The sequence below is a fragment of the Oncorhynchus mykiss genome, chromosome 15 (genome assembly GCF_013265735.2).
Source record: "Oncorhynchus mykiss isolate Arlee chromosome 15, USDA_OmykA_1.1, whole genome shotgun sequence".
Classification (NCBI taxonomy): Eukaryota; Metazoa; Chordata; class Actinopteri; order Salmoniformes; family Salmonidae; genus Oncorhynchus; species Oncorhynchus mykiss.
Genome location: NC_048579.1, coordinates 29,446,463 through 29,460,176, shown reverse-complemented (window position 1 = coordinate 29,460,176; position 13,714 = coordinate 29,446,463). Strand labels below are relative to the sequence as shown.

The 13,714-nt window shown below is 47.3% G+C and overlaps 1 protein-coding gene across 4 annotated transcripts in view; it reads left to right on the top strand.

Annotated features, from left to right (window-relative positions):
- Positions 1 to 13,714, top strand: part of myrip (myosin VIIA and Rab interacting protein) — a 177,645-nt gene that overhangs the window by 144,503 nt on the left and 19,428 nt on the right. For 2 of the 4 annotated variants that reach the window (XM_036944254.1, XM_036944255.1), the window contains exons 5-11: positions 5,731 to 5,811; positions 6,197 to 6,294; positions 6,566 to 6,907; positions 9,945 to 10,119; positions 10,425 to 11,095; positions 12,011 to 12,778; positions 13,329 to 13,382. In XM_036944254.1, the coding sequence (XP_036800149.1) occupies positions 5,731 to 5,811; positions 6,197 to 6,294; positions 6,566 to 6,907; positions 9,945 to 10,119; positions 10,425 to 11,095; positions 12,011 to 12,778; positions 13,329 to 13,382 (2,189 nt within the window). The remainder of the gene's footprint in view (positions 1 to 5,730; positions 5,812 to 6,196; positions 6,295 to 6,565; positions 6,908 to 9,944; positions 10,120 to 10,424; positions 11,096 to 12,010; positions 12,779 to 13,328; positions 13,383 to 13,714) is intronic. The other 2 variants (XM_036944257.1, XM_036944256.1) reach the window with 2 other exon arrangements.

Genomic DNA, 13,714 nt, shown 5'->3' with positions numbered 1-13,714 from the left:
AATCAACCTGTAATGGAGCATGCTGGGAAATATGATAATGATCAAATCAAAATCAAATCAAATTTTATTTGTCACATACACATGGTTAGCAGATGTTAATGCGAGTGTAGCGAAATGCTTGTGCTTCTAGTTCCGACAATGCAGTAATAACCAACAAGTAATCTAACTAACAATTCCAAAACTACTGTCTTGTACACAGTGTAAGGGGATAAAGAATATGTACATAAGGATATATGAATGAGTGATGGTACAGAGCAGCATAGGCAAGATACAGTAGATGGTATCGAGTACAGTATATACATATGAGATGAGTATGTAAACAAAGTGGCATAGTTAAAGTGGCTAGTGATACATGTATTACATAAGGATACAGTCGATGATATAGAGTACAATATATACGTATGCATATGAGATGAATAATGTAGGGTAAGTAACATTATATAAGGTAGCATTGTTTAAAGTGGCTAGTGATATATTTACATCATTTCCCATCAATTCCCATTATTAAAGTGGCTGGAGTTGAGTCAGTGTCAGTGTGTTGGCAGCAGCCACTCAATGTTAGTGGTGGCTGTTTAACAGTCTGATGGCCTTGAGATAGAAGCTGTTTTTCAGTCTCTCAGTCCCAGCTTTGATGCACCTGTACTGACCTCGCCTTCTGGATGATAGCGGGGTGAACAGGCAGTGGCTCGGGTGGTTGATGTCCTTGATGATCTTTATGGCCTTCCTGTGACATCGGGTGGTGTAGGTGTCCTGGAGGGCAGGTAGTTTGCCCCCGGTGATGCGTTGTGCAGACCTCACCACCCTCTGGAGAGCCTTACGGTTGAGGGCGGAGCAGTTGCCGTACCAGGCGGTGATACAGCCCGCCAGGATGCTCTCGATTGTGCATCTGTAGAAGTTTGTGAGTGCTTTTGGTGACAAACCAAATTTCTTCAGCCTCCTGAGGTTGAAGAGGCGCTGCTGCGCCTTCTTCACAATGCTGTCTGTGTGAGTGGACCAATTCAGTTTGTCTGTGATGTGTATGCCGAGGAACTTAAAACTTGCTACCCTCTCCACTACTGTTCCATCGATGTGGATAGGGGGGTGTTCCCTCTGCTGTTTCCTGAAGTCCACAATCATCTCCTTAGTTTTGTTGACGTTGAGTGTGAGGTTATTTTCCTGACACCACACTCCGAGGGCCCTCACCTCCTCCCTGTAGGCCGTCTCGTCGTTGTTGGTAATCAAGCCTACCACTGTTGTGTCGTCCGCAAACTTGATGATTGAGTTGGAGGCGTGCGTGGCCACGCAGTCGTGGGTGAACAGGGAGTACAGGAGAGGGCTCAGAACGCACCCTTGTGGGGCCCCAGTGTTGAGGATCAGCGGGGAGGAGATGTTGTTGCCTACCCTCACCACCTGGGGGCGGCCCGTCCAGTACCCAGTTGCACAGGGCGGGGTCGAGACCCAGGGTCTCGAGCTTGATGACGAGCTTGGAGGGTACTATGGTGTTGAATGCCGAGCTGTAGTCAATGAACAGCATTCTCACATAGGTATTCCTCTTGTCCAGATGGGTTAGGGCGGTGTGCAGTGTGGTTGAGATTGCATCGTCTGTGGACCTTCAACTTCCGGCGCCGACAGAGATGGCCGCCTCGCTTCGCGTTCCTAGGAAACTATGCAGTTTTTTGTTTTTTTACGTGTTATTTCTTACATTAATACCCCAGGTCATCTTAGGTTTCATTACATACAGTCGAGAAGAACTACTGAATATAAGATCAGCATCAACTCACCATCAGTACTACCAAGAATATGTTTTTTGGATTCCATGCAGCGACCCCAAAAAAAAACAACTCCGAAAAAGAGGGAAACGAGGCGGTCTTCTGGTCAGACTCCGGAGACGGGCACACCGTGCACCACTCCCTAGCATTCTTCTTGCCAATGTCCAGTCTCTTGACAACAAGGTTGATGATAGGTGTGGTTTTGAGGGTTTTACTCCCTTCTTGCCTTCCAAGGAATATTCAAAGAACCCTTTCTTCCAAAAACGGTTCTTTAGGATAAAAAATATTATTGGTTGAACTCTTTGCCTAACAAAGAACCCTTGTCTTCCATAAAGAGTTCTTAGGAGCAAAACTCAAAACTATTCTTTGTAGAAACCTATCCCTCCTCAAAGAACGCTTTTGGAACCCTTTTTTCTAAGAGTGTAGGACTCGGTTATCTCGGCAGTGTCATCGTATGTCCGTGTCCTACTAAATACATGATTACAGGCTTGATTTGTGCTGGGTGATATACTGTTTGTTGCTGTTGGCTGTCTCCTTTAAGTCAAATGTGCAGGCAGGCAGCCAAACACACACACACCACACACGCACACATACACCCTGCATCTCAAACAGAGGAGAGAGAGAGAGAGGTCTTGGAGTGGTCGAGACATAGCCAGGGGACTTAAACCATGCCCTGTGGTTGAGGTGGGAGACCAAAATTCTCACTTATTATCCTAAGGATAAAACAAGCCATCGCATGGACAAACAAACTCCATAGATCAGTAGTGGGATGGTTGAAAGATGACAGGAAGAGGAGGAACAGAAGAGGAAGGTAAGGGAGGACACAGGACGGTGACGTGGATACAGATGGCATCGTTTGGAAGTTCTTGTCTTGATCAAAGAAGAACTGAAAGACCATTCCCACTGACCACACCCTCCGAGCCAGGAGGGGACTAAAAACAGTTCAAACACAAGACAACCTGTCCTGTGCCCGACCAAGCAGAGTCCCATTACAGGCAGACAGACAGACCAACACAAGCAAGTCTAGTACTGTCTGATTGCCTAGCCTACCACTGCAGTTTCAGAGTCACTGCACACAGACACTCAGAGGACTCCTAGTGGCCTGCCTTGACTCCCACTGCCAGGCTCCGAGTGCTTCGTGGCACGGCTACAGCCGTTATAGCCCCAGTCCTTGCATGCACACACATAGTTCAGTCCTTCGGGGCACAGGCTATGGCAGGGTGATAACTTCAGCTGTGACACCAGTCATATTCCCAGAGCTGTGGCTCTAAACTGCTAATTGGAGGAAGTTGATTTGTCCCATGAGAGGAAGTAAGGAGTTGATGAAAGACCTCCTGGGATACATATCCGCCACCAAATGGCCCCCTGCGCTAATGCAGGGTGGTTTATGAAGAGACGACGCTACACAGGCAAACACACACCCTGCATCTAAAACTGAGCAGAGGAGAAAGAGCGAGAGGCCCTGGGGTTGCGTTTAATGAAGCTGACCTGAAGGTCAGGGAGCTGACTTCAACCATGTGCTGTGGTTGGAGTTGTGGGGCCCAACGATTCTCACTTATTTATCAGAAGGATACATCAAATGCAAATGGGCAAACAAAGTCCAGAGAGTAGTGGTGGGATGGTAAAAAAAGATCACAGGAAGAGGAGGAGGAACCGGAGAGGAAGAGGAAGGTATGGAGGACACCAGACGGTGATGAGGATACAGATTAGTGGTGCGCGAGGTCAGCTGTTTGTTCACCCGCCCGCAATTACTAATAATCCATCCACAACCGCCCTACTATATGTGGTAGACCCGACTCTCTGGCTTGACCGGTTGTAAGAAAAATACTGAAGCTGTGAAAACGACCCCAACGTCTTTCTGCTAAGATTTCACTTCGGCTTCCGTGCATATTTTATGTGGTTGAAATACTATCAAGGTCCATGATGCTTTTACGATGAAGACGGCACCTCTACAGATGGTGTCTAACTGAGCATCGCATTCTCTCAAGATGCAGAAATAAATAAATCATATTTCTTCACTCCTGTTCCCAAGTCCAAATGTTGCCTACATTTGGTGAATAATTTTACTGCAAGAAATGCTTAGATCTGCAGTATTTATTAGTAAGGCTATAGCCCTATTCACACGAGACTAGTATTACCAGATAACTTTGTCTTATCCCAGAATGTGGGTTATTCCAGAGGCGCGATATTTTTGAATTATACATTTGGCGATGTTCAATTAATTCGCACAAAACATGTAAACAAAAGCATTCACTGTGAAAGTTGATAGATGTAGGCCATTCATATATAGGTTAAGCGCAGCCCTTTGTTCAATTTATCGAAACCGGTTATTGTTTTCTTTGCTTAAACCGCGAGCAACACTTGTCAAACTCAGACATTTCTCTCAAAGCACAGGGATGTCGATTTGCACGGGACGAATATTATCAAAGAACTTTTGCCAGAAAACAGTAGGTTATGCTGGTTAGTCAATGTCCAGATATCCGTTTCCATTTAACCCATCTAAACAGCAGGCTACAGTTCCCTTGACGTGCCCTGGGCCTCATTCATAACACAGCCGGCACTGCTAGCATCCTCTCTTACCACTTCATCAAATCTTTTCCAAACATGACTTTTCTGGCCCTCCCTTTTCTTTATTTTCAACAGCTTTTGTGTTATTGAATTAAACTTCGACAATGTCCTTTTTTCCCTCCGTGGATTTTGACGTGAACTTCTTCTGCCCTTCCCAAAAGCATTATTTGGAGATTGGCTGTAAAGGCTATTTGGCACACATACAGTTAAACCCTCAAGTTTAGGCTCATGCAGTAATACCAGATGGCCTACAATAATGAAAGAAAAACCTCAAGGTAGCCTATATATATTGCGCAATAATTATACATTTATGGATTTTCGAAGGTATTGTTTCTCTACATTCAACCCGCCCGCCACGCACCCGTCCCTTGAGTCACACAATATTTAATGACCCTAACCCCATCCTGCCTGCGTCATGAGTCCAGGAGTCCACCCGTATCGTTGGTAGTTCTTGTCTTGATCAAAGAAGAACTGAAATACCATTCCCACTGACTACTCCCTAACTACTCCCTAACCCTAACCCAAGCCAGGAGAGGACTAAAACGTTTAAAACACAAGGCAACCTGTCCTGTGCCCGACCAAGCAGAGTCCCACTACAGACAGACAGACAGATAGACAGACCAACACAAGCAAATCTAGCACTGTCTCTTTGCCGGGCTCGAAATGTCACTGCAGTTTCAGCCTCACTGCACACAGACATCATTCCTAGTGGCCTGCCGTGACTCCTGAGTGCTTTGTGTCACCGTGAAAGCCATCACAGCCCCCCCCCCCCCCCCCCCCCCCCCCCACACACACACACACACATAGTTCAGTCCTTCGGGGGCACAGGCTATGGCAGGGTGATAACTGTGACAACAGTCATATTCCCAGTGCTGTGGCTCTAAGCTGCTAATTGGAGGAAGTTGATTTGTCCCATGAGAGGAAGTAAAGAGTTGATGAAAGACCTCCTGGAGAAAACAGATAGCCCTATGGGACACATCCGCCACCAAATGGCCCTCTGCGCTAAAGCGGTGTGGTTTATGAAGAGACGACACTAGACAGGCAAACACACAAAAAAGGGTTCACGGATAGGTTAAAATGAATTGAAGCCGTCGCACAGGTTCTCTGCTCTTTGCTCCTGTCTCATATCATTGCTCTCCTCTGCTGATGAGGGTGATGAGAGGTTCTCGCAGCGTGAGCCAAGGTTCCTCCCAGCACAACCGATGCTGACCTCTAACCTCTCCTCTGGCGGTCCCGTGTGGCTCGGTTGGTAGAGCATGGCCCTTTTGTGACGTCAGGATCGTGGGTTCGATTCCCGAGCTGGGGTTACCAGTACGACGATGTATGCACGCACGACTGTAAGTCGCTTTGGATAAAAGACTCTATATATATTAGGTGTGTTGTTATTGTACCTGCGTCTCTGTGTCCCCCGCAGAAAGCAGTGTTCACGACGGAAGCAATGGCAACGATGGCAGCGTGTGTGGCAGTGACTCCACCTTCTACAGGCAGAGTGAAGGTACACAACCCCATATAGGTGGTGTCCTGGTCAAAAGTAGTGCACTACACAGGGGATGGGGTGTCATTTGGCATACACCCATGGAAACCAACAAATGAATAAGCATCATTTGTAGCATGTATATCCGTTTCACCAGGCTAGCACATTACATATACCCACCGCATGACACAGCATTATCGTAGGGGGTGTTGTACTACACACCCACTGCGTGGTCCTCTTGGTCAAGAGGTCTGTGACCCTCCCAGTCGGCCACTTGTGTGTGAATCACCACAGCCCTGACATTAGCCTGTAAACAAACCACTTTGCTCTGCACAAGCAGATATATCTGTAATTAAATCTGCTCCTGAAGGGCTGCAAGTAAATGTGTGTGTGTGTTTGTTTGCAGGACACAGCATGGCAGAGACCCTCACTGTTGCCCTGCGTGTTGCTGAGGAGGCCATAGAGGAAGCCATCGCCAAGGCAGAGGAGTTTACTGACAGCTTGGTGAGACAATAGTCCTTGTGTGTGTGTTTGTTTCCCTCTCTCTATTTCTCTCTGTCTCACTCTCTCTTTCTCTCTGTTTCGCTCAGATTCAGATCAGCTTTATTAGCATGAATGACAAGGCCACTGTTGCTAAAGCGACGTGAGATAATGACAACAATAACAGTAAAAAATAAGTCATTTCTTCTCTCTCTCACCATGTCTCTTTTTTATTTTGGTTTTGGTGCTTGTTTTTCTGTAGTTCTGACCAGGCTTTGATGTCTCTGTGTTGCAGGAGAAGCAGAATGAGGCTCGCTACCTACGGGACCACAAAGAGGAGCTTATAGAGGAACTTGCCACGACCATCGTACAAAAAGTACGTTTAGAGTCTGGTGTGGAGTTTTCGGTCACATCTAACATTGCCCTCTCTCTCTCGCTCTTGCTCCACTCCTCTCCTTTCCTCTCCCAGATCATCCAGAGGAGGAAGCGTTCAGAGATGCAGACAGAGTATGACTTTGTTTGGCCCCAGAGCCAGGGCCAGCCCCAGGGCAGTGAGATGTCCTCCCCCAGCCAGCCCCCTCACAGCACCCTGGCCCAGGCCAACCAGGCCCACCTCAAGAGTTCCTATTCCCTCTGGGTCAGTCTGGTTAGGAAGCCCTCACTACACTACACTACCTTACACTACGCTACCATGTACTAAGCTATGCTACACTACGCTACCATGCTCAACGCTACGTTACACTACGATATGCTATGTTTCACTACACTACGCTATGCTATGTTACACTGCTCTACAGTACATTACACTACAGTACAGTACAGTACATTCTTAGGGCTGCAATCCCGTGAACGGGATCGATATGACAACAGCCAGTGAAAGTGCAGTGCGCCAAATTCAAAACAACAGAAATCTCATAATTAAAATTCCTCAAACATACATGTATCTTATACCGTTTTAAATGTACTCTTGTTGTTAATCCCACCACAGTGTCCGATTTCAAACAGGCTTTACAGTGAAAGCACCACAAACGATTGTTAGGTCACCACCAACTCACAGAAAAATTCTGCCATTTTTCCAGCCAAAGAGAGGAGTCACAAAAAGCACATATAGAGATAAAAAATAATCACTAACCTTTGATGATCTTCATCAGATGACATTCATAGGACTTCATGTTAAACAATACATGTATGTTTTGTTTGATAAAGTTTATATTTATATAAAACATTCTCGGTATACATTGGAACGTTACGTTCACTAGTTCCAAAAACATCCTGTGATATTGCAGAGAGCCACATCATTTTACAGAAATACTCATTATAAATGTCGATAAATACAATTGTTAGACATGGAAATATAGATATACCTCTCCTTAATGCAACCTATGTGTCAGATTTCAAAAAAACTTTACAGAAAAAGCAAACCATGCAATAATCTGAGACGGCGCTCAGAAAAATATAAAAATATCCGCCATGTTGGAGTCAACAGAAATCAGAAATAACACTATAAATATTCCCTTACCTTTGATGATCTTCATCAGAATGCACTCCCAGGAATCCTAGTTCCACAATAAATGTTTGTTTTGTTCGATAATGTCCATTATTTATGTCCAAGTAGCTACTTTTGTTAGCGCGTTTAGTACACAAATCCAAACGCTCGTGCAGGTCCAGCCGAACGTGGGACATAAACTTCAAAAAAGTTTTATTACAGGTCGAAGAAACTTGTCAAACTAAGTATAGAATCAATCTTTAGGATATTATCATAAATCTTCAATAACGTTCCAACCGGAGAATTCCATTGTCTGTAGAAATACCATGGAACGCAGGTCGCTATCATGTGAAATGCGCATGACCAGGACCTGGCTGTCTGCCAGACCACTGACTCAAAGAGCTCTCATCCGGCCCCACAATACAGTAGAAGCCCAATTCAGGTTTCTAAAGACGGTTGACATCTAGTGGAAGCCTTAGAAAGTGCAACATAACCAATATCCCACTGTGTATTCAATAGGGGCTGGGTTTTTATGTTTAAGTCAAATGTTTGGAGCAGTATTTCTCAAGTAAAAAAAAAATTGTTGTCTCATGTTGACTGACAACATTTCATTGAAGAATCCCGTCCATAGTTTCCACTCATACTAGGAGTAGTTCTATTGACCAATCACCTACAAAGGGGCGTATACTTTGTCTACTCAACTACGACTTGTTGTGTGCTTGAACATCTGAAAATAAACCCTGCTGAACACCAAAACTAACGAAAACGTAACCACAATTTGTCATAATATGTGCATGAACTGTTTTGAGTGGGAAGCATGCGAGAAGCTTAAGCTCCACTACCTACACTACCCTACCCTTTGTCCTGACCATTTGACCTGACCCAGGAAAAACTGGGCCCTTAAATATAGCCTGTAGGTAGGGCCTGGAACTTCGGGGTATGACTAGGATCCAGAGTTTTTCCCTGGTCAGGGCAGGGAATTATTGGCCTTAAGTGAGGAGATATGGGGACAGACAGGGTTGAGGTCTGGTAAAGAACAAATGTAATTACTTTAAATGTGCTGGCAGATTTTCCCATGAATGGTCCTCTACTGAGGGCTGTGTAACCTGTCACCTGTTTGTACCTGTGAGCTATACAGTAGCTTTCCAGGGAAACCTCTACACACGCGCGCACACACACACACACCTGGCAGTGTTTCACAGGGGAAGTCAGCGGGGACCTGGCTGAGATTTGTTATCGTCCCGTGTGTGTGAGGCAGGCGCAGCAGTGTGGAATCAAAGCTACGTTCCCAGCCCGTCTCCTGTCCCAGTCTGTCTGTTACACTCAACCATGATCAAAGTCCTGCAGAAATACACAGAGATTCTCCTCCACGCCCTGGCCCACAGAGGGATGGGTTCCCTTTATAAATGCTCTGCAAACACACACATCCAGGCACACACACACACACACAAAGCGTGCGCAGACACAAACACAGGCGCCCACATACACACATACATGGCGTTCACATACACACTTACTCACTCACACACACACACACACACTCTGCCTATGAATGAGCGCAGAGTGAGTGTGTGTGTGTGTGTATGTACGTCCTTAAGGAGAGATTTAGTAGTATTTGGTTGAGATTAGTTATTCATACACTGTTTTTTGTTTGTAATTGTAGTTCTCTGATACACAGATTGTAGTTCTCTGGTGCCCCCTGCAGACTCTTTATATGAATTACATCCATTGGACTGGCAGTGCATCCCTTAATGGCACCCTATTCCCTATAGTATACTACTTTGTAGGGAATCGGGTGCCATTTGGGACGTAACCTGAAAGTCAGTCTTACAATGTACCAGGATGCCGGAAGAACACAAACTCCAGTTGCCATTTACATTACAATACCTTCTGAGATTTTTCCAAACGACCAGTTCAGTTGGATCAGTGAAGACCAGGCTGTGGTCAGTGGTATCCACATTGCCACCCAAACAAACCAAGCTAATCTTTTGTACCTAAGCTGGAACTGGAGTGAGGGTGGAAAATTCCTTCCCGGAACAAAATGTTGCCACTGTGCCTGTTACATTTTAAACTTTCCTTGGCTGGTAGGCCCAAAATTCATCATTCTGTGTCACCTTTTCAGCACTTGTTGTTTTTAAAGTGTTGTAGTCTATCATTTACGTGTGTGTGTTTGTGTGTGTGCGCACAGAGGTCGCGGTCTGCGTTCTCCCTGACCAGTGACGATTCTCCAGAGAAGAACACCGAGGCACTAGTAGGGGCGGGGGGAGTTGGAGGGGTACAGGACTACGCCTCTCTGAAGAAGGAGACCGCCAGGGCCTCCTCACTGCCCAGCTGGAAGAGTGTGGACCGCCTAGACAACTCCAGTAAGTAAGACACACACTGAAACATGGATCCCTAATACAGTCGCGCACACACACATATTAGAGATGCCCAGAGCAAAATCCTCCGTATTGTCGCACAATATAACGCTCTACGCTCAACCCAGAGAGACATGTCCATACTGTCACGTTTTACATGCAAAGACACGTCAGTACTGTCACGTCTCTCTGTACAGTCAAACATGTTACATGCAACAGGACAATTCCATACCGTTGCACTCCCAGGAAGAATGCTGTGTTTGTCACCTACGTAAAGCTCTAGATATGTTTATCTGTGCCTGTATGTACAGGTGCGTCCTCGGTGCTGCAGAGCCCGGACGGTAACTGGATCGCTCTGCAGAGCTCTCAGCACTCCCGTCCCAGCCTGCTGACCAAGAGAAAGTCTCTGGTGTTCAGCGTCCTGGAGAAAGAGTCCGACGTGGTCTCGGCCTACGACGAGATGGGCCCCGAATCCGACCAGGAGGACGACAAGGGGGGCTGGGGGGCCGCGCTGCGCCAGTTTCAACGGAAACTCTCCGACGAGACGTACTACACGGACTCCCAGCACGACCCTGAGTGGACGTACACCCCGGTCCACCTCCCGGTCACATCGCCCTCCTCGGGCCAGTACACCAACACCGAGACCCTCAACTCTGACTCAGAGTGTTCCTCTGTACCCCCCACCCAACCCGGCAAACCCCTCCAGAACGTAATGAAGAAGACAGGCCCTAACCAGGACCCGTATCTTCATCCCCAGCAAGCTCAGTACCACCATCATCAGCATCAACACCAGAAACTCCCTTTGTACTCGCTCCACCCGGAGGCGCTGGATGTGAACTTTAACCCCAAGGTGACTGGGGACAGTGGGCAAAGCAACCACGTCAGGAGGTCGCGGAGACGCAGGAAGAGCAAGAGGGAGCTGGCGGGGAACCAGGCCCACGCACAGACACACACACAACCCCTTTATTCGTCATCTGCACAGGTGGGAGGACATTCACTCACAAAGCCTTGAGGAAGGTTTTACTTGCAATGACTGTGATATGTGGTTGTCTTATCTAGCTTGGTTGAATGCACTGACTGGAAATCTCTCTGGCTGACAGTGTCGGCTAAACCACAAAAATGTCAATGTGGTGCCCCCCGGGTGGCGCAGTGGTTAAGGGTGCTGTACTGCAGCGCCAGCTGTGCCATCAGAGTCTGGGTTCGCGCCCAGGCTCTGTCGTAACTGGCCGCGACCGGGAGGTCCGTGGGGCGACGCACAATTGGCCTAGCGTCGCCCGGGTTATGGAGGGATTGGTCGGTAGGGATGTCCTTGTCTCATCGTGCACCAGAGACTCCTGTGGCGGGCTGGGCGCAGTGTGCGCTAACCAAGGTGGCCAGGTGCACGGTGTTTCCTCCGGCGCATTGGTGCGGCTGGCTTCCGGGTTGGATGTGCGCTGTGTTAAAGAAGCAGCGGCTTGGTTGGTTGTGTATCGGAGGACGCATGACTTTCAACCTTCGTCTCTCCCGAGCCCGTACGGGAGTTGTAGCGATGAGACAAGATAGTAGCTACTACAACAATTGGATACCACGAAATTGGGGAGAAAAAGGGGTAAAACATTTTTTTTTTTAAATGTCAATGTAAATCTCTTTGCAAATCTCTTCACATTGGCAGTAGTAGGTACAGAGTTGTTTTAATCACCTTTACTACACCTCATTCTAGTTGTTATAAATCTCAACAACAACAACAGAAAAAAAAAGTGTAGTCTTTTAGTCAACCCTCATGAGACTGTTGTGAAACATTAGTACACCACTAGGTGGCAGGAAAGGACAATGCTTTTTCATATGGAAGGAGATAAGCATGAAGGTCTCCCTATTGCTCTCTCTTTCATTCTGTCTTTCTCTGCATCTCCGCCCGTAGGAGAACAGTTTCCTGCTGAACGCCCTGCTGAAGAGTGGCATGAGTGAGGAGATGCCTGGGCCTGACGTGGGGCCCGTGCCCGAGACCTCCTCTGCGGTCATGACCCTCGAGCCCAAGAACCAGGATACTGTGGCCCCTAACTCTGCGGCCCCCAGCTCCCTTAACTGCATGGCCCCTGCCCCTGGCCCCCTGTCCCCCAGCAGCTCTGGGCCCGGCTCGGGAGACACACTGGAGCAGAAGCTCTACTCCAAACTGGGCCAGCTGGTTGGACGAGCCAGCAGCGAGGAAGTAGCAAGCTCGTCCGAGGATGAGCCAATCAAAAGTCCCGTAAAGAGAGACAGAGAAGGTGACAGACAGAAAGAGAAGCTGAGGCAGATTGAGAGAGAGCGAGATCCCCAGAGACAGAGTGAGAGACAGAGCGGTAAAAGTAGGGATAGGACGAAGCGAGAGACGTTTGAGTCAGTGAACGGGCCGGAACTGAAAAAGAGAGAGCGACTAAGGGAAGGTCTGACATTGAGACAGGAGGAGAGAGTGAAGGAGAGGAGGTTGGAGAGAGGAGGAAAGAGTTTGGAAGAGAAAGTAGATGGCAGGGAAAATAAGACAGTGGAGAAGAACAGGCAAAGTAAGAGACTACAGAGGAAAGAGGTGGACAGAGAGACTGAAAGAAAGGGGGAAGAAGTGGAAGACCGAAACGAAAAGACAGGATCCACGCCCTCCTCGCCTGCAATTACCCCATCTATCCAGGAAGGGATGCTGTGTGACGGACAGGTGAGCAGAGAGAGGCAGAATAGGAGGTCTTTCTTTCATATTTAGCTTTAGCCATAGAGTTGGAAAGAGGGCCAAATCTAAGGATAGGGATATGGATACTTGGATAGGGATGTTTGGCCCAAAGCCTGTTTTAGCATGGGAAAAGATAGGAGATGAGCTCTTTAGTACATCTCTATGGCTTTAGCCTATCATACATGACCTGTATGTCCTGTTTGTGTCGTCACCTAAACACCGCAGGCGGCTACCCTGAGTTATCTTTCCTCTTATCTTAAACTCTCTGTTTCTCCTTTATCTCGTTTCTCTCGGTCACTCCTTTATTTTCCCTCCCTTTCTTCTGGCTGTACCTTCTACTCATCCCGAACCTCTTCCTCCCTCCTCGCCTACCCGTTCTCACCTCTTCTCTCATCCACATCTTTCTGTGCCATCCGTGTCCCACATCTGTCTTTCTCCCGTTTCTCTCGATATCTCTCCCCCCCTGTCTCCCTTTCTCCTTTGTCTATCTGTCCGTCCATCTGTCCGTCCGCGCATGTCTGTCTGTCATGAGAGACAGAATGGGGTGGAACTACAGCAGAGGCTACAGTTGCTCTCCTCTCTCTTACAGCAGGTGAGATTTACTGTCTCTATAATACAGTCAGTCAGGACATCACACATGCACACACACACACACACACACCTTGTATGCGACATGACTAACCACAGTCCCAACCTTAACATTCACGTGATGCAACCCCAAAACAATCAAATTAATCAGATTTCTGTGGTGGACAACACACACTAACACACACACACTGCGTCTATCTGATGATTCACTTCTTACAATTCTTAGACACTCTGTCACCAGTAAGGTATCATCAAGTGAAACATGGTTGTTTTGTCAGGGGCCATCGTGATATTAGTCACGCTCTCTCTCTGATTTACGTCAGTTGTGTCGTAAAA